Genomic DNA, 12848 nt, shown 5'->3' on the forward strand with positions numbered 1-12848 from the left:
TTAGGCCACCAGGTCCTGGCTCTATAAATTCAGAATGTATTGCTGCTGCCGCTGCTGCTGCTAAGTCGCTTCAGTCGTGTCCGACTCTGTGCGACCCCAGAGACCGCAGCCCACCAGGCTCCCCCGTCCCTGGGATTCTCCAGGCAAGAACACTGGAGTGGGTTGCTATGTATTGGGACTCATCTTGTACCCAAGTTAGTTTCAGCAGCCTGGACACATTTTTCTAGTCCCTACTACTGTACGAATTCTTGAGGGCAGACCTGTGGAACCAGCTGCCTGCTATGTGCCGGGCATGGTACTGGATGTGAGATAAGAACCCTCCTTGCCTCTTAGAAGCAGACTATGAATTGGATGGTTACAACTCAGTGCAATAAATTAATGTGAAAGATGTGAAGAGTATTTTAAAGAAGTACAGAGGCAGGAATTCATAATTCAACCTGAGGAGTGGAAGGAGTTTTCATCTAAAAAGGGTGGCCATTGAAGGGTGGCCTTAGAAGGGCCTTTTCTGTGCACTAAGCAGAGATGAGAAAGGCAGATCGTCCCCTCTATAGGAAACAGAGACATGTTTAGTGACTGGGGCCGAGTTTTCTGAAGATTCACCCAGAGAAATAACTTTCTAAAATGAAGGTTTCCCAGAGCCACCTCCAGAAATTCTGATACTGGAAGTTCATTTGTAATAAGCACCTCAGGCACTTCTATGATGATGAGTCCAAGGCTGTATTTTGAGAAATACTGACCAGGTCAAGACTAGTGTGTGGCTCTTCTGACTTACAGTTCAGAGGGGCCGTTTGACACACAGAAAAGAACTTTGGTTTTGCAGTCAGATGTACCTGGTTTGAATCCTGGCTGTGTACTTAAATAATACATTTAGTATTTAATCCATAACTCTACACTTTGGCAAGTCATTTAATCTTACTAAACCTCAGTTTTTACATCTGTAAAATGAGGGCAATAATACTTGTCAGGTTGTATGAAGTGTAGAGGATACAGAGTATCTAGCCCAGTGTCTGGGACAAACTAGGTGGTCATTCAGTGGTAGCTATTATTATCCTTTCCCAGTAGGTACAAATTAAACCTCTCTGGCCTCATTTGCCTTATCTGTTAAATGGGGATGATGAATAGTACCAGTCTAGTATGGATATTTATGAAAAGCACTTGGAACAATGCCTGGCACATGGAAATTCTTCAGTAAATGCACGGAGTAATGGCGTCATTGTCGATGGTGATGAAGATGGCAGTACTCCTGTAACTGGCTGGCTGGTTCCATATGGATGCTTCCGATTATGAATGGATCTCGCTAGAACTGGATAATGAGTTCATTCAGATATGACCGTGGAACTTGAAAAGTGATGGTAGCGGGGATTAGAACATAAAAAAAAAAGTATGAGGGGATTGGAATGACCATGTCTGTTAGCAGCTTGGAGAAATGGTCACATGACTCTTGGCCCTTGGGAAAAATTATTCTTGGTAGGAGAGGTATTTTACAAATTAAATAAATAAAGGAAGGGAAGTAAGACAATCCATCCTGCTACCTTAGGGTAGGGCTTTATGTAATTTTATGAAAAATGGTCCCAGGAGAAGACAGTAAATATACTGAGATAGCCTGGTAGGTGAGAGTGGGAAGTCGGTTACAAAGTTTGGGTCCCAACTAAGCCAACTCACCTGAGAGTATCTGGCCCACATCTTCCATACCCCTGGTGTATCCCCCACTGGTGAGTGGTGAAGGCCCATTTCTTCCCATCTGCAGTGGACCAGACTCACCCTGACTCCAGTTACTACCAAGGGTGGCTCATGCAGGCTTTTAAAGGATGATGGCTATGGTGACTTCCAAGAATTCCAGGGATGGTACCAAGAACAGAGTATGGAACTGGGGGCCAAGAGGTATGGGTCATGATCCTAGCCCTGCCGTTACTAGCTCTGTAATCTTAAGCAACCATTCCGTCTCAGTGAGACCTCATTTTCTCTTACTCATTTGTTCCTGTGTTCATTCAGAAGACTTCTGTGAAGTACCTTACTGAATGCCAAATCCTGGAGGGGCAGAGAAAGTAGGCAGCAGCCACGCCAGTATGGAATTAGTCCTGTTGAACTAGAGAGTGTGCAGCTAATTGTTAGAACAGGTATTTTCTACACATCTTGAATGGAGGACCAAGAGTCCCAAAAGGACCTTTCAAACTGTTCCCTGGTTTTATATCAAAAAAAAAAAGCCCGATAAATGGGATAAAATGTTGAGCAGTAGGTGAATCTGGGCTAAGGAAATATGGGTTTTCTTTGTACTAGTCTTAATCTTAAAAATTTCCTACAAGTTTAATATTATACAAATAAAAATTTTTAAATAGCAGAATTCCTAGTGATTCAGACCCATCTCTCAAAATGCAAGTACGTGATAATATTATATAATATCCTGTAATATGTCACTCGACAGCTAAGGCCACTGGATTTGGTTTGAGTTCAAGTCTCAGCTCATTTACTAGTTTAGGACTTTGCCTAATATCTCACGAATATGAGCCTTCATCTTCTTTATCTTAAAGATAACAAAGTTTCCCTCACAGGATCTTTTGAGGATTCAATAAGATTATATCTAATATATCTGTATTACCTATACAATTTCTATGGATTATCTATATAATACACATACATATAAAATTGTTTTTCTGTTCCTAATGTGCTGTGCAGAAACTGGTGGCTCTGCCTTAGCTGAGCTTACTTGAGCATATATGTTTCCTGGAGTAGCTTACGTCAACTCACAAGCTCCCTTCTGTTTTCTTTCAGCCTGAAAGAATTTCAGGGGAGCAGTATGGAATTCATTCTGATGTCTGGAGCTTAGGAATCTCTTTCATGGAGGTATGTTGATTGCAAACAGATGCTCTTATCTTATGTATACCTGTACCGAAATATTCTTTTAGGAGAAATGAAGATTTGAAAAAAAAAATTAAACTTCCAGTGTGTTATGTGTATATGTAAACAGAGGTTAACTCAGTAGTCCTTATTTTGATACCCTTACATCACTATTCTAAAGTTCTTTTTCTCACAGATCACCTGTGTAAAACTTAGCTGGAGTGCTTCTTAAGATTACAGGTTCCTGGACTCCCATCAAAAGACCAGTTAAATACACATCTCTAAGAATTAGCATTATTAACATGTTTCCAGTGTGATCCTTATGCACATGAAATGTGGAGAACCTAGAAATTCCAGAAAAAGTATGTGTGATAGCAGCCTTGTTGGAAGGCATATATGACTTCTAGAGGTGATTACCTTATTAAAGAGTACAGCCCTACTCATTTGGATGTATAATTTCTATATGTTTGCATAGAAAGAAAAAAACCACCTTATTCCAGTTAGAATCATATCACGTGTTGTGGAACAGAGTATGAAATGATTTGAAGGAGGATAGGTATATGTACATAGCACAGTTTTAATGTATTTACTCTTTACAGCTGTATTTAGAATGGACTTTATTTTAGTATGCTACATGTGCCCCCACTAGAACTTTGTGCTAGGGTTTCTGTACAGTGATTATTGATCTATAAGGAAATGCGTAGAATTTGTATTAGATGGAGACCTGCCTCAGCATGAATTATAGCAATATAGAGCCTAGATATCCACTAGCGTTTCAAGTGATGTATCTTACACGCATTGATTCAGATAAAAGAGAACTCTTTAAAAAAGTAAAAAGAACTCCTTAAATAAGATCATGGATAGAGTTGCAGTCACAATTCCCATCACTTTTTTTTTTTTTTTTTTTTTGGTCAAATGCTTTTTCTGTGATTTTTGCAATGCATGAATGCAGTTGAATTTCTAAGGAGATATTTTCAGAGTCAATTCACCTGCAGTATAGAAAGAAAGCAAAAATATTCAGTGTTTATTGAACCATATTTTTCTGCTTCTTCATGAAAGGGGCTCTAAGAGGAAATACAGTATATATGCAACAGCTGAGAGATTGGCAGTGCTGGTGAACAGATGCTCAGAACTGAGTCTCCCAACAGAATCCTGAAGGGCGTGTCCAGTTAGCCTGTTTCAGGGGAAACTAGTACCTTTGATTTGTGGAGCTCAGCTCTGGCTGTTACATAATTACCCTTTGTATATTTTAAATCATTGTCATTGAGTATACTTGATAAAAGACCAGATATAGTGTGGAACATTTGAGAAGTTGTACAGTATAAAGAGTCCTAGACTGGGAATGGAAGACCTGGGTTGCAGTTCTAGCTTTGCTCCTGGTTTTCTAGGTAGCCCTGTGCAAGCCCCTGTGCTTAACTTTGGGCCTCAGTTTCTTCTTCTGTTAAATAATGATCTCTAAGCCCCTCTCCAAACTAACATTTTATGACTGTAAGCACTCTGCTCTTGCCTTTCTTTAACTTTCTGCAACAACTCTAGAATTGTGTAACTTAAAAACATGCAGAGGCATAGCAATACTGTCAAACAGGGTAACTAACAAATTTAAGATTTAGAGCACACCATTCCTTCCTTTCATATTCATTTCTTCATTCCTTGTATTGAGCTCCTGCTATGTCGAGTAGATAGGTAATGGGGATATAGTAATGAAGGACACTCCATCCTTGATTCTTGTGAAGTTGCATTTGGTGAGGGGGGTGGAGTGTTTGGGACAGGAAACAGAAGGATAACTGAGTATATAATTTGTCAGGTGGTGGTAAGTCCTTTGGGGAAAAATGAAGTGGAGTCCTCCTCTCCGATAAAACAGCCTTTGAGCTGAGACTTGAATGGTGTGAAAAGAGCAGGCCATCAGGCAACAGCAAATAATACGAGAGACCTGGGTTACTTGAGTGGAGTTAGCAAGGAAAAAATGGGAAAAAACACATTCAGAGTGGTAGCCAGGGGCCACATCATATACAGCCTTGTTAGCCATGGTCAGAATTTTAGATGTTACTCTGAGAGTAAATTATCTGAAATATGTTTTCACAGGATAGCTGGGTGCTCTATGGAGCACAGAATATAGAGGGACAATCATGGAAACAGGGAGACTAGTTAAGATAGGTAGGTAGATAGACAGATACTTAATAAATATAACATATTTATGTTGCATATTGAAATATATGTCTGCCAGCATTTTGCTGAGTGCTCAGGATACAAAGATTAATAAAAAGAGACTCTGTTGTGTAGGAAGGAAGATTGCCATTGATGTATTTGGGATTTTGTTGATCATATTCATTTATCCTGGAGGTAAACTATTAGTCTCTAGAAGACTGAAGAAAACAGACTCGTTGAATTTATAAGATGAAGGTGTAAGGAACTGTGTGAAAAAGTGTCAACAGTGAGTGTGAGACACCTGGAGGCCTGGAGGAGTGCCTTGGCTCATGGAATAAAGTGGGGAGTAGAAAAGGACCACTGGTCAAGAGTGAGGGCTGAAAAGAGTTCAGTGTTTTACCACTCCCTGCATTTTAAAATAGATCCTGAGGAGCCACATGTTAGAAGGAGGAAGAGATGGCCTTAGAGGATGTAAAGTGCAGTGTGATTATGATCATCACGAAGAGTTGTTGGGCACCTCTGTGTGGGGGATACTTAACTAAATGCTTTTGAAAGGAACTATGGGATCATAGTCTCTGTATTCTGGGAGCTTATGACCCAGCAGACATGCAAGTGAGAACAAATGACCAAACACAGGTGGTGAATTAAGTTTTTAGAGAGAAGAGTAAGGCCCTGGCATGTGCTTTATGGGTTTCCCTGGTGGCTCAGTGATAAAGAATCCACCTGCCAATGCAGAAGATGCAGGTTCAATCCCTGGGTTGGGAAGATCCCCGGGAGAAAGAAATGACCACCCACTCCAGTATTCTTGCCTGGGAATCCCATGGACAGAGGAACCTGGCAGGCTACAGTCCATGGGGTCGCAAAACAGTTGGGCCATGACTTAGCGACCAAACAGCAACAATGTGTTTTATACCAGATTCATTTGGGGTACAAAAATATGTGATGTGAAATAGGAGTCGGAGGCTTTGAGTCCATAGATGAGAAACTGTGTGTGAGTCAATAAGGAAGAGAACCCCAAGGTTCTTTTTTTCTAAGGAGCAGATGTGATAAGAACAGTATCTGACGGGGTTGGGAAGTCAGCCCAACAAAGGCACTTAAGGACCAATTTCTTTGTTTTCATCATGGTGTGCTAGGAATGGATGTGGTAAATCCTGTTCAGAATCACTGTAAATGGAGAGAAGTATGAATCTCAATAGCATTTTAAAATTCAGAGTAGAAAATTGTGTCCTGAAAAATAGTTAACATCTTCAAAGAGTAATTGCTTCTCTACTGTTTATCCTCACCTTTAAAAACAAGGTTCCCTTCCTAGACACGCACTGTAGAGAGTAGACACTCTGATTCATTCAATAATCATTGTTTAAGCACTTATCATGTAGTGAACCTTGAAGAGTGGAGCACACTAAGATGAGGAAGGCTTGCCTGTGATAGAGAAGACAGACACTTAAAGCCCAGAGCAGTGTGACAGTCATTAGTGAAAATGAAGTGCTCTGAGCCACAGAGGTTCAGGCGGGGAGAGCAAGACAGGTTTCTCAAAGGAGCTGACAGTTGAGTTTAGTTGTCTTAAAGGGAGTTGCGCCTTGGAGAAAGAAGGAAGAGATGAAGGAGCCCTTCCCCATCCCCCAGCACACTCTAAGGTGGGATCTTTGTAAAGCTTTCACGAGACAGCAGATGTCCAAGTATGCAGGGTCTACCTACCTGTGTGGATACCTTCCTCAAAATGTTTTGAGTCAATCAGTTTATTCCCCTAGAGTACCAAGTGGTAAAGAAACACGGGGGAGGACTGCCCTGGCGGTGCAGTGCATAAGAATCCACCTGGCAGTGCAGGAGACATGGGTTCAATCCCTGGGTTTGGAATGATTCCACACACCGCAGAGCAGCTAAGCCCGTGTGCCACAGCTACTGAGCCCGTGCACCCTAGAGCCCGGACGCCACAGCCACGGAGCCCCGTGCTGGGACTTCTGAAGCCTGTGCGCCTGGAGCCTGTGCTCCGCAGCAAGAGAAGCCACCACAATGAGAAGCCACAAAGAGTGGCCCCTGCTCACCAGAACTAGAGAACGCCCATGCAAAGCAAAAGACCCAGCACAGCCAAAAATAAATAAACAAAAGTTTAAAAAGCAGCAATGGGATAAGAATGTGGGAAACTGAGCAAAGGAATTTTCCTGAAATGACACAAGAATCAAATAGAGACAAAATGGGATCTAGAGTTTTCTTTCCCTTCTACTTCTACCTAGCACCCTCCCGTAAATTCCATAAGTTTTTGGTGACTCAGGAGTCAAAAGGCTGCCTTCACTGCTTTAAATGCCTAAAATGCAGGTTCACCCTTGCCTGCCTTCTTCATACTTCCCTCCCCTTGTTAATGGGCTGTCACAGTCCCCATGGGGAGTCATAACAAGGCCTCTCGCCACACTCTTCCATAAAAGACGATGCTACATGTCGCTAAAATATGCCATTTAAAAAGTCACAGGTACATTTGTGCCTTAAGCACAGAATCTTTAATATCAGACTGTCTTTTATCCAGCAGCAACACTGCCCCCATCTTCTGTCAGTTCAGTATCCCTCTTTCTGTGAGATAAAATGGGTCTTCTCCAGGATTTTGTTAGCTATATGTAGTATTTGGAGTTGGCTGAAGTAAGATAAGGGATGGAAGTTATCCTTAAGAAGGGAAAAAATGAGATTATTCAGCTTGACTAGAGCATGGTGGTTTTACTAAGATATGAAGATTTCAGCCCCTTTCTGTGTTTTTGTTTCTGATTTTCAACTCAGACCTTAAAATGTGTTGTAGTTCTCCTCATGTGAATGATAGAACAAAATAAAGGTCATTGCCATGTAAGGGGGTTATAATGGGGAAAAGAACCCACATGGAATTAACTGCTCTTCTTCCTTGAGCCTTTATGACAACAATCAGCGTGAAAATGAAAAAAAAAAAGAAGTGAGACCACTCACAGGCATACAAAATGTCTAAACTAGGACAAGCTGGGAAGATTGATCCTGCTCTAGAATACGTGTTTGACTCTCGTAGAGAGATCCTACCGATTCAGTTGACCGGGTGATTTTTAGGACTTTTTAGGTGATTTTTAGCACCCTTCTTGCTGCTCTTTAAAGACTTCAGGACTACACTTTAGAATGAAAAAGAGTGTGTCCACAGTAAAAACTGATGGTCTTCATTCCTAGGGGCAGGGAGCACCTAAAACGCTTTAGGGCAGGGTTTCTTCTCTCTTCTCCCACGGAACGAACGGCTTGAGAGTCCCACGGTTCTTTCTCACTAATTAGTTACCCCATTCGTACTCTTTTCTTAATTTATTTATTTTAATCGGAGGCTAATTACTTTACAATACTGTGGTGGTTTTTGCCATATGTTGACTTGGATCAGCCATGGGTGTATATGTGTTCCCCATCCTGAACCCCCTCCTGCCATTCATACCCTTGTGTCACTCAAATCACAACACAGATCTGTAGGAGGGAAGTAAGCAGTCATATTTGGAAAAGCTGGACTTTTCAGCTGGTCCTAATTGGGTCAAAAAATGAATCAGCACATGCCCTCCTCTATCCTCGCATTTTTAACGCCCAGAACGAAGCACACACATTTAAAAAAGGCACCAGGTCAGTCGTCAGGGTTCTTACTCTGAGTGTGCTATCCTAGTACATGTTCTGCTTTGTGGTTCTCTTTGGCCGGCTATTATAAACTTACTAAGGTCGGTGGTGAATAATCTGACAGGCTTTTCTGTAGGAGTCAGACTGAAAGCCCCATCTTTAGCACCTGCATTTTGCTCTTTTCACTTGGGTCCTCCTTGCTCTTTCTGCCTTTGTTCACCTCCTCTCTCCAGCATTCTCTTGAGTCCAAAGCACAGAACAGTCTGGCTCTGTGTGCTTGGTTAATTGGAGTGTCATCCCGTCCTCTGAGACCCCTCTTCAGCATGATCACTGTTTTACTGAAGTGGTCTGAATGATGTGTTAAATGATGAAAGCAAGGTCCATGGCTTAGAAAAATGTCTCTAGCTAGGTGAAGAGCATATTCAGAGAGTCACACGAGGTCATTGTCATCAAAGTAGCACCGTCTTTTGAAGATTTGATGGGTTGTATTGTTCTGACAGAGTTAGAGTTTTTCTTGTGAGCTTCAAAATCACTTTAACCATGTTAAAAAATATTCAAGGAGCACTATGCCATTCACTCTGTGTGGAGTATCATTTTCTTCTTCTCCCCAAGATACAATTTAAATACCCATCCTTTATGACACCAACTCATCTCTCCAGCTAAAAGTAATTTCTTCTTCTGACCTTCATCTACATCTTCCTTGTGGCATGAGCATTTTTCACTTTTGTAGTATATTAATTTATTGCTATGTCATAGATCCTTATGACAGAATTTAAATCTGATTCTCTCGTAATCTCCTGCCCTCTCTAGCACAATTTCACTGCCCTAGTGGTTACTCAGGAAATCTTTGGGGCTCAATTTTTTCTTACTTTTGTAATGATTTTAAAGTAGTTTCTGAAAATTAAGATCAGAGTAAAAGTTTGATGAAGTCTTTAACCTAAGTACTCACAAACATTTGCTGAACAGATCACAAGTGTTTTGAATATGAAGACGAGTTTTGACTCAGACCTAGATTCAAATTCCACTTCAGCCAGTATAAACTATAGATCCTAGGGTAAATCATTTAATATCTTGGGGCCTTTAGATGGAGGCTCCATTTCAGAGCTTGTGAAGAGGTCACAATGAGAAAATTAAGCCATTATCCCTTCTCTTTAAGAAGAATTACCTTTTGAAATGTTCACATATGGGTTCAAAAAGCCTACAAATTAGGGTTAAGGGCTTTCCTGGTGCCTCAGATGGTAAAGAATCTGCCTGCAATGTGGGAGACCCAGGTTCAATCCCTTGGTCGGGAAGATCCCCTGGAGAAGAGAATGGCTACCCACTCCAGTACTCTTGCCTGGAGAATTCCATGGACAGAGGAGCCTGGCATTGAAGCACACTCGTTATCTTCCACTCTCACCTCAAACTCCACTGAAAACGGTCATAAAGAGATTTTTTAAAGCTTTATTACCATGCAGAAAGGGAAAGGAGACAACAGCAACCAAATTTTGGGTGTGGGAAAGCAGATGGCCAACAGTAAACAGCTTAAGGGAACTGAGAGTACTGTAATCTGAAGCCAGCAGGAAAGAAAAAAGAAGCACCTGATTTACTTTGAGCCACCGAGGACGCTCAGGAATTGGTGGCACCAGGTATCTGAAACTCAGAGTGGAAGTGAGGCCAGAGAAGAGAATTGTGTTAGTCTGTCTGAGAAACAGTTAAGCTGTTTGACTAATAGTTACACTGTCTGACTCAGTGATTCTTTCCTTAACTCAGTCACCCTCCTAAGCCCTACACAAGAGGAGTTTGTATGTTAGGAGAGGAGTAAGTAGAAGAATTTCTCTGAGAATAAAATGAGTGATACCTGGCACTGTAGGAGGCTGAGTCTCATTTCTAATGCAGAAGCATTAAATGAAAGTTTAGCTTCTGAATGTGGAGACTCCCAGTTGTCCTACCACACCCTGTTTCTGGGACACTGGCAGCCAAAATTACCTTTCAGGTAGAATATTGGAAGAGACCTTCTTGAGGAAAATATGACCAAGAGGTCTTAAAGATCCAGGCACTGGGAGTTTCCTATGGAAACAGTCCAGCTAAATGGCATTACCTAAGCCTACAGGCTCTACCCGTAAAGTGCAGAGTTTCAGTCAGAATTTCTGCTACTGCTATCTGCTAAGTCGCTTCAGTCATGTCCAACTCTGTGCAACCCCATAGATGGCAGCCCACCAGGCTCCCCCGTCCCTGGGATTTTCCAGGCAACAACACTGGAGTGGGTTGCCATTTCCTTCCCCAATGCAGGAAAGTGAAAAGTGAAAGTGAAGACGCTCAGTTGTATCCGACTCTTAGCGACCCCATGGACTGCAGCCTACCAGGCTCCTCCATCCATGGGATTTTCCAAGCAAGAGTACTGGAGTGGGGTGCCATTGCCTTCTCCAGATAAACCCTGCTGCTGCCGCTGCTGCTGCTAAGTTGCTTCAGTCGTGTCCGACTCTGTGCAACCCTATAGACAGCAGCCCACCTGGCTCCCCCGTCCCTGGGATTCTCCAGGCAAGAACACTGGAGTGGGTTGCCTAACATTCACTAATTTACATATATATATATTAATATAACATTAATAAATTTTATTGAACACTTCTTATGTGCCAAATACTTTACTGGGTCCTGGGGACACATTGGTAAATAAAACAGGCATGTTCCCTTTCCTTGTTGAACCTACAATGTAGTTAGGAGACAGGTGATAAACAATAGTAATAAACATATATATATATTTTAAGAAGGCACTTTGAGAAGTAAGCTTCTTTTTGAAATAACATCTAGGCAGTGAATGTTTTACCAAGTGAAAAGAATTATGGAGCATTATCTAGACTCAGCCCCTGCCTCTAAATATACTGAAGAACCTACCTCTTCCCAGCTTTCGAAACAAACAAAACAGACAGAAATGTACCTTCGCCTGGTCAGTCCGTGGCTGCAGCTTTGTTTGCTCCCCTAGCCCGTGGTGCCCGCGAGCCTGGGCTGGGGGTGATGGACGGCTCTGGATGCCCTCTGAGCAGCTGCTGTCAGCTTCTCTCAACCACGACAGCTTAGCTTTTGGTGTGCTCCACGGATAACCAGTTTTTCCTCCTCTTCCTTTTCATAATCACTGTCAAGAGCCTGAGTGGACATTGACTCTTACTATAATGTGTTGTCTGCTGCTCCATCTAGTGAAATACCTTACCCGATGATCGAAGTTTCTGCTGAAAACCATCAGAAAGCAGAAGGGTTAAAGCTGAAGGGTCCTAGGACAAAGGACATTTCAGTGGGAGATTGTATAAGAAAGTGGGTAGAAGTGTGGCTCTGGAATTCTTGTCGTGGGCCTCTTTCCCTTCCATTGAAGAATACTGAGGAAAAGAGCGTGTAACCGTTTCTGTCACTCAGGCCCCTGCCTGCGCGCCCCTTTCTGTAATTGTCTTAACTTGATTTTTTTCTATTGTCATTTTTTTGTCTGAAATTTTATGTAACTTATTGCAAAAAGAAGCTGTTAAAATGACCTTTGGCAGATGATGGATTGACTGGTTCAGTCCTCTGCCGGGTCTGTGAAGGGATCCAGCTGTCTCAGATTACCATGCCTAAATGTGCATTTTCCAAGGTTGTCAGTGATCGTAGTGCTGGGAAACTGGCAGTCAAAGTGAAGTGTTTCCCACTGAATGAGGCATTGTTGAGCTTGCTTTGTGCTCAGAGCTATCGTGAACAACCATGAGATTGACAGAACAAGATGGAACAGGTGCTAGCAATCCCAGCTAAGCATTTTGTTATTTTGATGGATTTCAGACAATTTTTAAAGTTTTTTCAACAGCACATGTCCAAATCGTGTATAAACACAAGCACACACAATTTGGACTTTTAAAACATTTGAATCAAGTCTTGATAACAAAAAATAAAGAAATAAAGAGAGGACAAAGCAGTTGTTTAAAAGCTCATACTCCAACGTTTGAAGAATTGTCAGTAGAGGATGGGCAGTCTGCTACTTTATGACAGGCAGGCCGGACTTTCTGAAGCTGCTGCTGCTGCTAAGTCACTTCAGTCGTGTCCGACTCTGTGCGACCCCATAGACGGCAGCCCACCAGGCTCCCCCATCCCTGGGATTCTCCAGGCAAGAACACTGGAGTGGGTTGCCATTTCCTTCTCCAGCGCATGAAAGTGAAAAGTGAAAGTGAAGTTGCTCAGTCGTGTCCGACTCTTAGCGACCCCATGGACTGCAGCCTACCAGGCTCCCCCATCCCTGGGATTCTCCAGGCAAGAACACTGGAGTGGGTTGCCATTTCCTT

The 12848-nt window shown here is 42.2% G+C and overlaps 1 protein-coding gene across 9 annotated transcripts in view; it reads left to right on the forward strand.

The window, feature by feature from the left end:
* MAP2K5 (mitogen-activated protein kinase kinase 5) overlaps positions 1 to 12848 on the forward strand; it is a 266322-nt gene that overhangs the window by 155149 nt on the left and 98325 nt on the right. For all 9 annotated transcript variants that reach the window (XM_055536810.1, XM_055536808.1, XM_055536811.1 and 6 more), the window contains one exon: positions 2770 to 2841. In XM_055536810.1, coding sequence (XP_055392785.1) covers positions 2770 to 2841 — 72 coding nt within the window. The remainder of the gene's footprint in view (positions 1 to 2769; positions 2842 to 12848) is intronic.

This window comes from Bubalus kerabau, chromosome 10, assembly GCF_029407905.1.
Source record: "Bubalus kerabau isolate K-KA32 ecotype Philippines breed swamp buffalo chromosome 10, PCC_UOA_SB_1v2, whole genome shotgun sequence".
Lineage (NCBI taxonomy): Eukaryota > Metazoa > Chordata > Mammalia > Artiodactyla > Bovidae > Bubalus > Bubalus kerabau.